We start from the raw sequence: 17,043 nt of genomic DNA, 5'->3' as shown, positions 1-17,043 counted from the left end.
CTCTCGGTGTGTAAGATCTTCAGGTGATCGCTCCTGCAGAAGTGACAGAGGGACAATCAGTCGTTCTGATCTGTAACACCACCTGCAGTCTGACTGATCCAACATTCATCTGGTACAAAAACAGACGTGATTTAACCACAAACACCACCAAGAGCAATGAACTCCACCTGCAGCCGGTCAGCAGTGAGGATGCAGGCAGTTATAGCTGTGCTGTAAGAGGATATGAACATCTCCCCTCTCCTGCTCAAACCCTCAGAGTCAGATGTGAGCTTTATTTACCTTCTTATATATTTTATAACTCAATAGATCATAAATCACTTCATATTTACAGAAATGAAGGCAAGTTTAATGGTTTAAGTAAGAAAAAGCAAAAGATGCCTGACAATGACCTTATCGTAGGAAATATTTTATTTTTTATTATATTAACACATGATTAAAAAATCTAAACACAAGTATTAATAACTTTAAACATTTAGGCATAACAAATGCATACAGAATCCTATCTCTATAGACCATTTAAATGAAAATGCGAGCACACACAGGCATGATAACAAGAAGGTGCCCCAGAATTATTACAGTATAAAAAGATTCTCAGATTTATGACTCTATTGTGCAGTGAAGTGGGTTTTATATTCATTAGGAGCCAGACATAATGTTAAATAAAAGCACTGAGATGAGCTGAAAATTATATTCAAGAACTGATGAAAGAAAAATTTACACTGCTTATGGCCTTGAACTGCTTTCATCATTCTTATCATGGAACTCTCTAGATCCTCCAAAGAACGTCTCAGTGTCCATCAGCTCCTCTGGTGAAATAGTGGAGGGCAGTTCAGTGACTCTGACCTGCAGCAGTGATGCTAACCCACCTGTGAAGAACTACACCTGGTTTAAGGGGACGACATCAGTTGGAAAAGAAAAGACCTACACCATCTCCAAGATCAGCTCTGAGGACAGTGGAGAGTACAAGTGCAAGTGCAGTAATGAAGTCGGACATCAGGACTCCATAAGTGTAACTCTGAATGTTCTGTGTAAGTTAAAGTTGAAGATCTCCTCACAGTTAATAAGATTAAAATCAAAAAAATAAATAAATAAATAAAAACTATCATCGAAACAAGTTTCACTTTCCTACCCATTTTAGATCCTCCAAAGAACGTCTCAGTGTCCATCAGCTCCTCTGGTGAAATAGTGGAGGGCAGTTCAGTGACTCTGACCTGCAGCAGTGATGCTAACCCACCTGTGGAGAACTACACCTGGTTTAAGGGGACGACATCAGTAGGAAAAGGAAATACCTACAACATCTCCAAGATCAGCTCTGAGGACAGTGGAGAGTACAAGTGCAAGTGCAGTAATGAAGTCGGACATCAGGACTCCATCAGTGTAACTCTGAATGTTCTGTGTAAGTTAAAGCTGAAAATCTCCTCACAGTTAATAAGAGATAAAACTCTCATAGATTTACTTTAAAGTCTCAGTTTCCTACTTATTGTAGATCCTCCAAAGAACGTCTCAGTGTCCATCAGCTCCTCTGGTGAAATAGTGGAGGGCAGTTCAGTGACTCTGACTTGCAGCAGTGATGCTAACCCACCTGTGGAGAATTACACCTGGTTTAAGGGGACGACATCAGTAGGAAAAGAAAAGACCTACACCATCTCCAAGATCAGATCTGAGGACAGTGGAGAGTACAAGTGCAACTGCAGTAATGAAGTCGGACATCAGGACTCCATCAGTGTAACTTTGAATGTTCTGTGTAAGTTAAAGCTGAAGATCTCCTCACAGTTAATAAGATTTTAAAAAACTATCATAGAAACAAGTTTCACTTTCCTGCCCATTTTAGATCCTCCAAAGAACGTCTCAGTGTCCATCAGCTCCTCTGGTGAAATAGTGGAGGGCAGTTCAGTGACTCTGACCTGCAGCAGTGATGCTAACCCACCTGTGGAGAACTACACCTGGTTTAGGGTGAATGAATCATCACCTGTAGGATCTGGACAGACTTACGGAGCACTACAGAGTGGACAGTACTACTGCGAGGCTCCGAATCAACACGGCTCTGAGAGATCAGCTGCAGTGTCCGTCACTTTAAACAGTAAGAGCGATGATGTAAATCTATAAATCAGAATCACACTGATAAATATTTAACACTGATTCATTATCACATCATCGTCCACACAGGGTTTCAGAGCTTAGGTGTGTACGCAGGTGTTGGGGCTGTTGTGTTTGTGTGTGTTTGTCTCATCATCACCTTCCTGTTTATCAGGTAAGAACATACAATAATTTGTATTTCTTTGTGCTGATAAATTCATCATATAATTCCTCTGAAGAAGCTCACGATGGATAAATATTTGACTTTGTGTGAGCAGAAGCAGGAGACAGAAGAAAAAGGCAGATGACGGTGACTCTCAGGTGAGTTATTACAGAAATGTCCATCAGGTGGCTGCTTTGTTCATAATAAACTCTCACTGTAAAGATCTTCAGCAGAACCTGCTCACGTTCTCCACTCCTCCTCTCCGCAGACCGTCGGGCCGAGCGCTAAAGACGACACGTACGCAGCTCTCGACCTCGCGGGCCGGACATCTGATGATGTGTATCACACACTTGCAGTAAGTGTTTACTGAAAATCACGGTTCCTTGTAGTATGTTTGATGATGATGGTCTAACCGAATGATGATGTATTTTATTGTTGGAAATCTGTGTTCTATTAAATCCAGATTTATGCAGTGAGAGCTGTTTTCTCAGGTTTTGATTTTACTTTGGAGTCACACACCTGATTGGTCAAATTCAACAAGGCGTGGCCTCTTTCTTTTTTCACAGATTACTCATCCCAGTCCTCCTGCTGACACGCCCACTTCCTATGCCTACTGGACAGTGAGTTTTATCTTTTAAACCCCAAACCACCATTAGATTCGAGTAATGTGATAATATTATTCTTTTAATCTGAAGATGTGAGAGCTACAATACACAGCTGTAACTCCAACAGTAATTTTAGATTTATTTCCTAATCAGTAATATTAATAAACGTAAATCAGAGAGTGTGTGATGATGACTGATGTAAATAAATGTTAGTAACGTGTTCTGCTTTAACACACAGTTCTGATGTTTCTGTGTGTTGTTTCTTTGAGGAACATGATGAATGAAATGAGTCCTGAAACAGCTGATGAATAGAGAGAGCTCCTCACTGAAGTGGAGAAACTGAATCGCTCCTTTACACCAGCGACATCAGCATCTTACAGCCATTTAAAGCAGCTTTAATCATTTTATAGCAGTGTGTGAAGTACTTTTTCTACTGCCAGCAGGTTAGGACTGTTCCAGTCAGCTGTAGAGTTTTCACTCATTAGTTATCGCTTCTTTATTGTGAATATTGTAACGGAATAAAGGGATTGAAGCTCAACTGAAGTCCAGAATGTAAATATATTTAGCAGAGAATGTGTATTTAGTGAGAAATAAAACTAATTATGATGTATTAACTTTCTCATAACTGTACGCTGTAGGTCAGTGATATAGATTTAAGCAGCTAATGTGTCAGTGCTGATTGATCTAAAGTAATTACTGCTATAAACTCATTTAAAGTAGTGAAGTGATGTTTTATTTACTGTTGACGGTGTGAGTGGCCATGCTGGTCTGATGTCATGTACTGAACTCAGGGTTGTTCATATACATCCTTGTTTCATTTTGTTTCACTCCAAATAAACAGATAAAACATATTATTCCACTTTTTATGTGAACTGTTCATGTCACTATCGGGATCTGAAGCAAACAGACATAAATTTGGTGTCAGCAACTTTTTTTTTTAAAAAGTATATTTTGGTCTGTGAGTGATTTCTGTAATCACAGGACAGTTATTATAGATAAAGGAAAAAACTTTTGCTGCCAGACCTCACAGAACTGATCAGTGTTTGAAAATTAATCAGTTATATTAATCATTATTCAGCTTACACAATCTTACATACACAAGAAAGACGATAAGGATAATCCAGAAGTGTATTAACGTAGGTTTAATTTATTTTATATTGAGCTTAAATGTTGATCTGTATTAAAGCACTGAAAATGCTTGAAATTTCACTTACTAGTGATGGCAGAATTAAGCTTTTGCTCCAACTGTGTTGATAAAGAGTTCATTACTCAAAGCTTTTCATCGCATTGTGTGATAGTGACACCTGCTGGTCAAAAAGGTGAATCACATCTGTTATTGTACTGCATCCTACTGGCGACTGTGGGGTCTTCTAAGTGTGAACAGTACTGAAATATCATAACAGTACTGTTACTTCCCAAAATAATCTACTCTGAGTAGAGTAAAAATACTCCTGCTGCTCCTCCTACTAATTTTACAAAGAATAAAATGTCATACCTAAAATAAGCAATAAACATAAATAATCTCTGTGTGATCTGCTGCACGTTTATAGTGCTCAGTCATAGAGAGAAACTCCATGTTACAGTGGCTCGAACACACTTAAATGAAGGTTTGAGTAAGTAATTACAGATCTGAATCATGTGTGTTACACTGCTGTTGTGCTCCAGGAATAAATTCGTCTTTGCACCTAAACAGTTGAAATGTTTAAAACGCAGTTACACATGATGTCCAGCAGGGCTGATTTTACAGCTCTGATCTTCAGTCTGCAATCTGATGCTTTAGAAGAAATGTATTTGGATTAAAGATCCTGTCTGGAATTTTATTGGTCTTTAAACTGGATTTGAGCTAGGATCTGGAGTTGATAAAGAGTCATATTTATTTATCCGACCTGTGAATGACAGATAAAAGATTATATTTGTCTGATAATTATTTACACTAATATGCTTGTAAAATGTGACAAGTAATAATTTTAAAAGACCCTCTAAAAATCACACAGTCTAAAACCTGCTTTTTTTTTTCAAATTAGTTCAAATCATAGGTAAATCATGTGAAGATGTCCATCTGGAGAGTTTCTAGAAGCGTCCCACTATGACCAGGTGGAAGTTGTGGTGATGTTGAATAAATGGGTGAATGTTGTTTATTTCACTCTGCTGTAGATCACAGTGGGATCCTCAGCATTGGAAGGTCTATAGAAAGAGAGTAAATGATCACAGTAAGATCCAGCAGAAGATCATTTCCAGCTCTGTTAGAGTGGAGGAAACAGACCTGCTCCTCTCACCTGTAGTCAGCACCGCTGCAAATGAATCTGACATTAGAGTACTGAACCTCCTCATCCTCAGAGGCAGAAGCTTTCACAGCAGAACTCTCAGTGATCCCCAGTCAACGGCTCTCCGGTGTACAATGCTGGCATATAGAACTTCATCCTGATTGGCTAAGGCTGAATCAGATACAGAGTTGATTGGATTTGCACTGCTACTCTGCCAATTTCATTAAATTTATTCTGGTTTGTAAAAGCCACCAGCATGACAGAATAGCGACAACAGTTACCTGGTACATGCTATATGATGATAATTGTTATTGCTGATTTACAATTATATTTTGAAAAATATTTATGATAATTTACCATTATTGTTTATTACATATGCAGTAGTAATAAGTATATTTTATTGCAAATATCATGTATCTGTTATTTTATGACTATTTTGTGTTTTGTGTTGTATTTCTTTATTTGTAACTCATTCAATGAAATTGATAAATATGTAGTGTTTATCATGTATACACTGCTGCATTAAGTTGCAGTGTGTGATTAAATGAGGTCATTTACTTGAAGCGTGTATGATAAATGACCATCTAAATTTTTTATTGTACTTCACTATGCCAGTGTGTATCCGTGTTTACAGTCCTGTAAAGCCATAATTAACACTGGGTTCATGTGTTTCTCTCTATGACCATCTCCTGCTGTGACTCCTTTGGCCTGAAGGAGGGGCTGTGGAGTTCATTTCACTCAGTCATGTATAAAGATCTGAGTTACATATTTATTCTGAGTTCTGCTTACGCAAATGTAAACTTTAATTTTCTAATACATTCATTCAGCATTATATAAAAATCTGTTTTGTTATGAATTGTGAGCTCTTTCCTGTCACATCATCATTAACTTATACTGATAAAATATTCAGTATTACAGTATTATATTCAGTATTAAAGTATTAAATTCAGTATTTAATTGAATTATCTTCACTCATGATTATTTGTAGATATAATCTTCTCTGTAACTGCAGTGTTTGTGCTTTCAGTGTCGAGTGTTTATCTTGAATAATCTTCTCCATACTACACATTCACACCCGTGTGATGTAGGTGACACACTTCTGAGTGATGAAGGGAGGCATTAAAAACAGGATTGGAAGGTGATTAGTATTTAGAAGCGTAACTGCTCATGACTGCTCCGTGTGGCAGAGCAGCGGTACTGCACTAGAGGACAATTCAACTGGGCGCTTGTATATTATGTATATTATCTTTTATTGCAACCGCAAAAAGTCTTCAACAATAGAAATGTAGGGTAAACATGTCGGATCTTCGGCTTCATGCTATAACACAGGCGACATCTGTTAACAGCTGTTAGGCTGCGAAAAAATAGCTGTAAAATAAACATACACTGCAAGAGGGTTGCCAGATTGAATTCGTTAGCGCCTACGATTTAGCTCAGCTATGTTAAAACGTAATTCCTAGAATAATATTATCGCAAGGATCACCGGTAACCTCAAGGTAATTATATTTAAAAAGGAAAAAAAAGAGAGAGAAAGTGGGTACGGTGGGAGAAAGTAATGTCCCAATCTGGCAACCCGGTGCTCTGTGATCTCTCTCATCTCTTTGCTGAGTGAATGAGTGAGGGGGTGAATTTGGGCGGAGACGCACGAGAAGTTTGGCAACAACTTTAGCTCGTCTCTTCCTGTTAAAGCTGCATTAGTCGCCACTCTTAACGGTAAGTAGTTTGGTTCAACATTTGAATGATTATTTTACTCCCTGAGCTGACTCCAACCCTGGGAACATTTTCAATTAATGAGCTAGTCTGTTTATTTATGAAGGGCATTGGCTTACTTTGTAATTTAGATATAAATAATAAAAATACCCAATGCTTGTATCGCATTGGGGAGGAGAGAAAGTATAATAAGATAAAATATAACACACAATTACATAAATACCCATAAAACCTATTCATTACTTATTTTAAAGTAAGGCAGACCGTTCTAAGACACTGTGTGTGTGTCTCTCTCTGTGTGTGTGTGTGTGTGTGTGTGTGTGTGTCTCTGTGTGTGTGTGTGTGTGTGTGTGTGTGTGTCTCTGTGTGTGTGTGTGTGTCTCTGTGTGTGTGTGTGTGTGTGTGTGTGTGTCTCTGTGTGTGTGTGTGTGTGTGTGTGTGTCTCTGTGTGTGTGTGTGTGTGTCTCTGTGTGTGTGTGTGTGTGTCTCTGTGTGTGTGTGTGTGTCTCTGTGTGTGTGTGTGTGTGTGTGTGTGTGTGTGTGTGTGTGTCTGTCTGTCTGTGTGTCTGTCTGTCTGTGTGTCTGTCTGTCTGTGTGTCTGTCTGTCTGTCTGTGTGTGTGTCTGTCTGTGTGTCTCTGTCTGTGTGTGTCTCTGTCTGTGTGTGTCTCTGTCTGTGTGTGTCTCTGTCTGTGTGTGTCTCTGTCTGTGTGTCTGGGGTGGTGTTTCACTTCCTGAAGTGGAAAGGCAGTAGGTTCATTTGTTCACACATTGGACTGATGTGTTAAAATGTCCTGTACACAATGCATGCACACTTTTTACTCTGGTGCAAACGCAGTCTTAATGATACATTAACACATGTTGGAAAATGAAAGTAATTATTTTTAGCCTTAATTAATAATACAAAAAATAGTTTGGTATAATTAATTTGTTTTTGTATAAAGCATCTGAGGTAATAAATGCACAAACACGCAACACATTACACAAAAATGACTATCATACTCGGGGTGAAAACTCTCTGCTTCAGTGCTAGTCTCTTAGGGTTTATTATATTTAGGGAGCATGTAGAGTATTTTCTTTTAGATTCATTAAAGTGTGTATTTTTTATCTTTCTTTGTCTGTGTTTTTTTCTCCAGTTCAGAAGGAGGGACAAATTTAGCAATAAAGAGGAAACAAAATGTGTTCACACATATAGTACATCGTCAGCACATCATCACACTCACATCGTCAGCACGTTTTAACCAGTCTTTTTCTCTCTCACGCTTTCATTTAGTCATAGTTTGGTTGCTGGACATGAGGGTTGAGAAGGCACAGTAAGAAAACATTAAAACTTTAATATTTTTACTTACTAAATTTCCTCATTATATGTACATTTCCTGAACATAGAGAGTCTCAGTGTTGAGTTTTTTAGTGCGGGTGTACTTTGTGGTGTTAAATTGGGAACTACGTGACATTTAGCAGTTTTTACTGATTGCTTATCTGTACTGGGAACTATGGATATACAGTATAATACTTGTTTCAAGATAAATTATATCTGAGATAATTGTGGCTTTTTGTGTATTTTTTTATAACAATTTCAAACTTGGAACGTTAAAATATTTGTATTTTTTTTCATAAAATTGTTTGTGTCCTCATTTTCAATGATCAATAATTATTTTCAAAATTAATTAAGCAATATCACATGAGAAAGAACACTGTTATACTGATTATCGGCATGGCTGTGATTCGGCAGCAGACACGAGGCCACAGATGAACAGGACGATCACTAGTGTTACAATTCTATTAATAATAAATTCATATCAAGTAACTGACCTCAGACACAATATGGTCAAATATTTTGGCTGTTTTTGCTCCATCAATGGAAATAGTTCCGATAGAAGCCTAGGCAGCATGTTGCCATGGTATCACACAGACTGACTGACAGGCCGTAGTATATGTAGGAGCAGTTTCAGTGTTTGTTTGTTTTTTTGCTATTTTTCTGACAGTTTCGTAGCAAGTATTTATTTAATGATACATAATGCGTACCCTGAAAATGTCTTCAAGTATAGTCTGAAGTGATTTGATATTTTGGTCATGTGGAAAACTTATGAACCAGCGAGACCAATAATCAGTAACCACTGCTGTTTGTTCCACTAGTGCATGCTCTATTGAAATTTGAAATACAGTGGGGGAAATAAATATTGGACGCATCAACATTTTTTTTTTCAGTAAATATATTTCAATGAGGCTATTCACAGGAAATTTTCACCAGACATCAGAATTACCTCAAGAAATCTGGAAATATAAATAATTCACAACATTAAAGTCCATAAATAAAGTTTTGTGTTATAAAGTGGAATGGCACGGGAAAAAAGTATTGAACACGCTAAGAAAAAGCAGTTCTCCAAGGCAAGGTAAGGCAAGGAACCAGCTGAGGTATCCAGGGTATCACACAAGAAACATCTCATGATGGGTAAAAGCAAAGAGCTCTCCCAAGACCTTCACAGCCTTATTTTTGTGAAACATATTGATGGAATCGGATACAGAAATATTTCAAAACTTCTGAATCTTCCAGTAAGCACCATTGGGGTCATTATCCGCAAGTGGAAGCAACATCACTCCGTCAACTACCGGCCATGCACAGGAGCTCCTCACAAGATTTCTGACCAGGGAGTCAGAAGAATAGTCAGAAGAGTAGCCCTAGAGCCAAGGACCACTCGGAAAGAGCTCCAGAAACACTTGGAGGCAGCAGGTGCCATCGTCACAGAGAAAACTATAGGCAATGCACTCCACTGCTCATGCTCACCCCGCAAGACTCCATTACTAAAGAAAAGGCATGTCGAAGCTTGTTTTAAAGTTTGCTACAACTCATTTGGATAAGCTTATGAAATACTGGGAGAGTGTAGTCTGGTCAGATGAGAGAAAAATTTAACTTTTTGGCTTCCATACTACACACCATGTTTGGAGAAGAAATGGCATGGCACATCACCCTAAAAACATTCACCAGGATGATGAAGACGAGATGTGGGTGGACCTTCCTGCAGGACAACGATCCAAGCATACAGGAAAGGAAACTCTCAATTGGATTCAAAGAAATAAAATCAAGGTGAAGAATGGCCCAGCCAATCACCTGACTCGAATCCAACTGAACATGATTTAAAGACAATATGTTTGGAAGACTGCGGCCCATTAATTTCTTCATACAGGAAGCGTCTTGAAGCTGTCATGACAAACAAAGGCTTCTCCACTAAGTATTAAATACATTTCATTTAGCGTGTTCAAAACTTTTTTCCAGTGTCATTCCACTTTATTACACATAAGTTCATTTATGGACTTTAATCTTTGGTTCCCTTTCAAAGGGAAAGAGACATTGCATTAGCTGAACACTGTGGGAAGCGTGTGATCGGTATCTGAAGCTTGTGTAACATTATGCCTATTTATAGGCCTGCCGTGATTAGGTGACATGGCAATTAAACGCATCATGTGATATATAAATGGCACCTGTGAACCGCACCATCAGCCTTGTTATCTTCAGAAAGAGTGCATCTCAGTCGGGTGTGTAACGAAAACAAAAAGACGCTTCTATCATTTCCAAAAAAAAAGAAAGAAAAATCACTTTTCTTTTCTGTTTCTTTAAAAAAAGGAGGAAAAGTATGAATGAGAGAATTCAGGAAGTGTGTTATGCTTGCTCCCTTTTCATCGGGGGGGTCATGACACAATTTCTGGATGAAGTGTCTAGGGATGGAGCATGCCACAGCTGCCCTAGAGAGGTCTGACTGTGCGCATTTTGAACGTCTTGTGAACTCGCTGTCTTCTCGGCCGAAGCAAGTTGGGTGTCGGAGCCTCGCGGATCTCAGGTCCTGAGGATCTAGTATGACCTGGAAGAAGAGACGGAGATGAGCGCTGCTCTTTCTCTCGCTCTGTCTTCCGGGTCCGGCTCTCATCTGGATTTTGGAGCTCGCATCGCGACTCCTCCCTCCACTATGGAGAGCCAAAAAAACACCCCCAAAAAAACGCAGGCACAACTAATTCTTCTCTGGACAGAGGGAAAGGTTTTGTCAGTGGGTGCAATGTACATTCTGGGCAACTGGAATGTGGGGGTAGACATCCTGTTGAGGCAGGGGCTGCGGCCCAGAGATTTGTGCCTCCATCCACAAGTTGTGGCGTCCATATGGTGGAGGTTTGGCCAAGCGGAAGTGGACGTGTTCGCCTCCAAGGAGACAACACACTGCCCGCTATGGTTCGCCCTCAATCCTACCGCACCTTTGGGGCTGGACGCCATGGTGCATATCTGGCTGAGGTCACATCTATTTGCTTTTCCCCCGATGGCTCTGCTCCCACAAGTTCTAGCAAGAGTTTGCCAACACTGTCTACGTCTGCTGCTAGTAGCACCATATTGGCCAGCTCGAATATGGTTCTCAATGATAATATCCCTGCTAGACGGCACTGCTTCCCATCCTCAGGAATCTAATGTCTCAAGACGGAGGGCTGATTTATCATCCTCGGCCGGAACCATGGAAACTGTGGGTCTGGCCCCTGAGGGGCACCAGATCATAGATTCTAGTCTCACAATTGAGGTTGAATGTTGAATGCTAGAACGCCATCCACGACGAAATTGTAAGACAAAAAGTGGCATCTTTTTGTCTCAAGGTGTGAGGAACGTCAGCTAGACCCAGCGAACTGCGCAATAGCTACAGTCCTGGAGTTCTTACAAGGACGTTTCTCAGCGGGGTTGGCTCCTCCTACAATTAGGGTCCACATATTCACCATTTCGGCCGGCCATGCCCCTAATGATGGAGCGTCTGTGGGGCAACGTCCACTAACTTCGAGGTGTATGTGTGGTGTCAGGCGGCTGAGGCCCATCTGCAGACCATGCATACCTTCCTGGGACCTTTCTGTTCTGTCAGGTGCTGCATTTGAGCCCTTGGGGTCAGCCTCTGGAGAAGCTTCTGACTCTAAAGGTAGCTCTTTTGCTGGCCCTGACATCTCTCAAGCGAATAGGAGATCTACAAGCTGTCTGTTGCCCCTTCCTGCCTTGACATTACCCCTGGATTAGCTAAGGCTTTCCTGTATCCTAGACCAGATTATATTCCTAAAGTGCCTGCATCTGCTGCCCAGCCAGTAGTGTTACAGGCTTTGTGCCCTCCTCCATTCCTCATAACGGAACAAGAGAAATTACACCAACTTTGTCCAGTAAGGGCTCTCTGTACTTACGTCCACCGCTCCAGCCAGTGGTGTAAATCGGAGCAGCTGCTGGTCAGCAACAGTAGAGGTGATGCTGTGTCGAAGCAGCGCATCTCTAATTGGATAGTGGAAGCAATCTCTATCGCTTATGAGGCGTGGTCTCGCTACACCTCTGGGCATAAGGGCTCATTTCACTAGGGCGGTCACCTCCTCAAAGGCTTTGTCTAAAGGGGTATCCTTACAGGATGTGTATGCTGTGGCAGGGTGGTCTACCCCGCACATATTCATTTGATTTTACATCCTGGATATACATTCTGGATCGGGCTTGAGTGTCTTGCAGTGACCCTCGGGCTCGGATATTTTTGAACAGGCCTTACCCTCGGTATGACACAGTGGGTATTCTCATTCCCACAGCGTTGAGCTCACGCAACATGGAGTTACCTTTGAAAGGGAACGTCTGGGTTACGCATTTAACCCTTTTCCCTAATAAGGGAATGAGACGTTGTGTAGCTTTCCCATACTGGAGCATGCCTGTGAATTGCATCTTCGCTTCAGATAATAGAGGCTGATGGTACAGTTCACAGGTGTCATTTATATATCACGCGACATGCTTAATTGCCACGTGACCTGATCACGGCAGGCCTATAAATAGGCCTGATTATACACAAGCTTCAGATACCGGTTATGCGCATGGGCGCTTCCCAAAGCGTTCAGCTAACGTTATGTCTCATTCCCTTCTCAGGGAACAAGGTTATATGCGTGACCCAGACGATTTCTTTATATGTGCAGATTTCTTGAGTTAATACCAAAGTCTGGTAAAATTTTCATGTGAATGTCCTCATTGGAAATATATTTACTGGAAAAAATGTTGATGCGTCCAAGACTTATTTCCTCCACTGTAATTGCTTAGCTTCATGCACAAGTAATAAATATACATAATTATTCTGTTTTACCCGATTCCTTACCTTAACTGACAGCACTGCGCCTTAGTGTATTAAAACATCCTGGTTTGTAAAATATGCGTGATTTTTGTATTTTATTTAACTTTAGACATCTTTCCAGAAAATCTCTCTTTCAAGTATCAGATTCTGCTATGCAAATAATGACACTTCTATGAATATGTAAATTACTGCATGATAATGAAGCAATGTTTTATGCATATGTTAGCTTCTCTGAGTAGATTTGGTAACAGTGACTTCATGTACAGGTTTTCATTTGTGGCTTGTGAATGTTTGATTATTGTGATTAATTAAAATATCTAATTAAAAAAATGATTAAAAAGAGCGATTGTCATATTCAGTGGATATAATATGATTATTTTGTAAGAAATGAAACACTGTGTGTGTGTGTGTGTGTGTGTGTGTGTGTGTGTGTGTTTGTGTGTGTGTAAAATACTGATGTGATTAATATGAGTTACTGTTATCACCCTGAAGTTGATTATTTTCTTATAACAGCACGTCCCTACTGTTTGTTCCTTTTATACCACAACAATCTGCCAATATTTTTTTTTTCTTAAAGAATGATGTCATACTTTTTATCTGTTTATTGTTACATTTAATGCTGTGTGTAATGTAAAGCATAAACTCATCTGTCCTGAAGATATCAGGACACTTAAACTTACAGCTTTACCTCTAACTGTTACAAAGCGCTGACACTGGAGACTCCTTCCATAAATGTTAAATAAACATCTCCTTACAGAAAACTTCACCGTATCAACAATTACTCACATTCCTTAATCTGTTCATGTGGAGCGTCCACTGTACGAGTCCCTGTGAATGAGCTGTTACCATAGAAACGATAACGTATTAGAACAAGTGTATTAATATCAACCTGTGATGTGCAGCTGCACTAATGTCAGAGCCGCTGTTATAGAAAATTAATCGACACCTTCTGACCAATCACAATCCAGAATTCAGCAGCGCTGTGGTATAAAAATAAATAATCCCTCAGATAATGAAAGACTTCTGATGGATGCTGTGATAATTGTATTTCATCACATAATAATTTCTCTAAAGAAAAGGAGGTTTAACAGCTCAGTAGATTGTATGTTGTTGTTGTGACTTATTATAAATACATTTTATATATTTTGTTTCTATAGAATCTTTCCAGTAATGATGTCCCTCCAAATGGCTTCTCCACTTCATCTGGTCTTTCTGTTCATGATCTCAGGTGAGTCACACATTAACATCATCACGACTACACACCCCAGAGACAATAAATACAAGTAGAACCACCATTATATTTAGATTGTTGTTATAATTGCAACATTATAAATATAATATAACACTGCTCCTCACTTGAGCTGATATTGTGTGAGTAAAATGGACTTAAGTTCAAGGTCAGGATCACGTTTAACTAAGACACGCCTCTGTTTCTGAAAAACTCCGCCCCCATACATAACTCTCACATAACGTGTGAATAGTTTTTTAAATCTGAGGTCTGAATATTAGTGGTGTGTGTGTGTGTGTGTGTGTATGAGAATCAGTGACACTGGATTTAAAGAAGTGTAAAACAGATGTAAGTGAAGACTGAATAGTAGTGGATGCTGTTAAATTTTAATTCCACATTACGAGTCCTGAGTTCAGAACACACCGCTATGTCCAGATCCTACACACAGTTTTCTTCCAGTGGTAAAGAATTGTTTTTATTTCTCCAACCCGGAGTTCCAGAGGAGAGAAGTGAAGCTGTAAGATAACTCAGTGTTTTATGGGGCTCAGGATAATGACCTCTAATCACCTCTTTCATGTGTCATGTTTCAGGAGCTCTTGGGAATGAATGGAGTGTGACATACAGCAAACTAAATCTCTGTGCTTTAAAAGGATCTACAGTGTTTATGAACGTCACGTACACACACCCAACACGTCTTACAGTGAAGAACAGGTTTTGGTTAATAAACTCAGTTCAGGGTAAAGAACCGACTGATCTGCGTAATGATTCAGGTTACTCAGGCAGAGTGGAGTATTCAGGAGATGAACAGAAACACTTCTCCCTCAGACTGAGTGACGTGAAGAAATCAGATGAACAGAAGTACTGGTTCAGAATCACAACAAATGAAGAAAAAGAAAGATACCAGGGTCACCCTGGAGTTACATTCACTGTTACAGGTAAATAAAATCATCTTATTTTCTACATCTATCACTCTGAACATAATCTCTCTTTAGATACAGGAGAGTCAGAGCTTTGAAGCGGATTAATGAAGATCTCTAACATGTTCTTTATAAATTAAATTGAACAATAGGTGCTTGTGGTAAAAGCGACTAGTCTCCAGAGTTGAAAAGGTTATTAACACTGAATATAAAACTGAAATGATTATCATTAGATAGAAAAACACTTTGAGAGAGCAGAGTTCAACAGTAGACACTTTACTGTCTTCAGGACAGCTTTCCTGATTGAATGTTTCTCTCGGTGTGTAAGATCTTCAGGTGATCGCTCCTGCAGAAGTGACAGAGGGACAATCAGCCGTTCTGATCTGTAACACCACCTGCAGTCTGACTGATCCAACATTCATCTGGTACAAAAACAGACGTGATTTAACCACAAACACCCCCAAGAGCAATGAACTCCACCTGCAGCCGGTCAGCAGTGAGGATGCAGGCAGTTATAGCTGTGCTGTAAGAGGATATGAACATCTCCCCTCTCCTGATCAAACCCTCAGAGTCAGATGTGAGCTTTATTTACCTTCTTATATATTTTATAACTCAATAGATCATAAATCACTTCATATTTACAGAAATGAAGGCAAATTTAATGATTTAAGTAAGAAAAAGCAAATGATACGACAATGACCTTATTGTAGGAAATTTTTTTTAATTATTTTATTAGCATATAATTAAAAAATCTAAACACAGGTACTAATAACTTTATGCATTTAGGCATAACAAATGCATACAGAATCCCATCTCTATAGACCATTTAAATGAAAATGCGAGCACACACAGGCATGATGATAAGAAGGTGTCCCAGAATTATTACAGTATAAAAAGATTCTCAGATTTATGACTCTATTGTGCAGTGAAGTGGGTTTTATATTCATTAGGAGCCAGACATAATGTTAAATAAAAGCACTGAGATGAGCTGAAAATTATATTCAAGAACTGAGGAAAGAAAAATTTACACTGCTTATGGCCTTGAACTGCTTTCATCATTCTTATCATGGAACTCTCTAGATCCTCCAAAGAACGTCTCAGTGTCCATCAGCTCCTCTGGTGAAATAGTGGAGGGCAGTTCAGTGACTCTGACCTGCAGCAGTGATGCTAACCCACCTGTGAAGAACTACACCTGGTTTAAGGGGACGACATCAGTTGGAAAAGAAAAGACCTACACCATCTCCAAGATCAGCTCTGAGGACAGTGGAGAGTACAAGTGCAAGTGCAGTAATGAAGTCGGACATCAGGACTCCATCAGTGTAACTCTGAATGTTCTGTGTAAGTTAAAGTTGAAGATCTCCTCACAGTTAATAAGATTAAAATAAATAAAAAAATAAATAAAATAAAAACTATCATCGAAACAAGTTTCACTTCCCTACCCATTTTAGACAGTCACTTTAAACAGTAAGAGCAATGATGTAAATCTATAAATCAGAATCACACTGATAAATATTTAACATTGATTCATTATCACATCATCGTCCACACAGGGTTTCAGAGCTTAGGTGTGTACGCAGGTGTTGGGGCTGTTGTGTTTGTGTGTGTTTGTCTCATCATCACCTTCCTGTTTATCAGGTAAGAAAATACAAGAATTTGTATTTCTTTGTGCTGATAAATTCATCATATAATTCCTCTGAGGAAGCTCACGATGGATAAATATTTGACTTTGTGTGAGCAGAAGCAGGAGACAGAAGAAAAAGGCAGATGAAGGTGACTCTCAGGTGAGTTATTACAGAAATGTCCATCAGTTGGCTGCTTTGTTCATAATAAACTCTCACTGTAAAGATCTTCAGCAGAACCTGCTCACGTTCTCCACTCCTCCTCTCCGCAGAACGTCGGGCCGAGCGCTAAAGACGACACGTACGCAGCTCTCGACCTCGCGGGCTGGACATCTGATGATGTGTATCACACACTTGCA

The 17,043-nt window shown here is 39.5% G+C and overlaps 2 protein-coding genes across 5 annotated transcripts in view; both read left to right on the top strand.

Moving 5' to 3' along the window:
- The window catches only part of LOC128601839 (titin), a 29,550-nt gene extending 25,847 nt beyond the window's left edge, over positions 1-3,703 (top strand). Inside the window, exons 14-23 of the mRNA XM_053615234.1 lie at positions 16-264; positions 771-1,028; positions 1,139-1,396; positions 1,487-1,744; positions 1,832-2,080; positions 2,167-2,251; positions 2,355-2,397; positions 2,473-2,594; positions 2,806-2,859; positions 3,114-3,703. Coding sequence (XP_053471209.1) covers positions 16-264; positions 771-1,028; positions 1,139-1,396; positions 1,487-1,744; positions 1,832-2,080; positions 2,167-2,251; positions 2,355-2,397; positions 2,473-2,594; positions 2,806-2,859; positions 3,114-3,156 — 1,619 coding nt within the window. The 3' untranslated portion in view covers positions 3,157-3,703. The remainder of the gene's footprint in view (positions 1-15; positions 265-770; positions 1,029-1,138; positions 1,397-1,486; positions 1,745-1,831; positions 2,081-2,166; positions 2,252-2,354; positions 2,398-2,472; positions 2,595-2,805; positions 2,860-3,113) is intronic.
- A 2,545-nt stretch (positions 3,704-6,248) lies between these two features.
- The window catches only part of LOC128601685 (B-cell receptor CD22), a 15,054-nt gene continuing 4,259 nt past the window's right edge, over positions 6,249-17,043 (top strand). For 3 of the 4 annotated variants that reach the window (XM_053614962.1, XM_053614963.1, XM_053614961.1), the window contains exons 1-8: positions 7,107-8,129; positions 14,078-14,148; positions 14,739-15,083; positions 15,394-15,642; positions 16,146-16,403; positions 16,616-16,700; positions 16,804-16,846; positions 16,957-17,043. In XM_053614962.1, coding sequence (XP_053470937.1) covers positions 8,110-8,129; positions 14,078-14,148; positions 14,739-15,083; positions 15,394-15,642; positions 16,146-16,403; positions 16,616-16,700; positions 16,804-16,846; positions 16,957-17,043 — 1,158 coding nt within the window. In that variant the 5' untranslated portion in view covers positions 7,107-8,109. Of the gene's footprint in view, positions 6,822-7,106; positions 8,130-14,077; positions 14,149-14,738; positions 15,084-15,393; positions 15,643-16,145; positions 16,404-16,615; positions 16,701-16,803; positions 16,847-16,956 lie in introns of those variants that run through there. The other variant, XM_053614964.1, reaches the window with a different exon arrangement.

The sequence above is a fragment of the Ictalurus furcatus genome, chromosome 26, assembly GCF_023375685.1.
Source record: "Ictalurus furcatus strain D&B chromosome 26, Billie_1.0, whole genome shotgun sequence".
Classification (NCBI taxonomy): Eukaryota; Metazoa; Chordata; class Actinopteri; order Siluriformes; family Ictaluridae; genus Ictalurus; species Ictalurus furcatus.
Note: the sequence above shows the minus strand (reverse complement) of the source record. Positions and strands in the feature narration are given on the sequence as shown.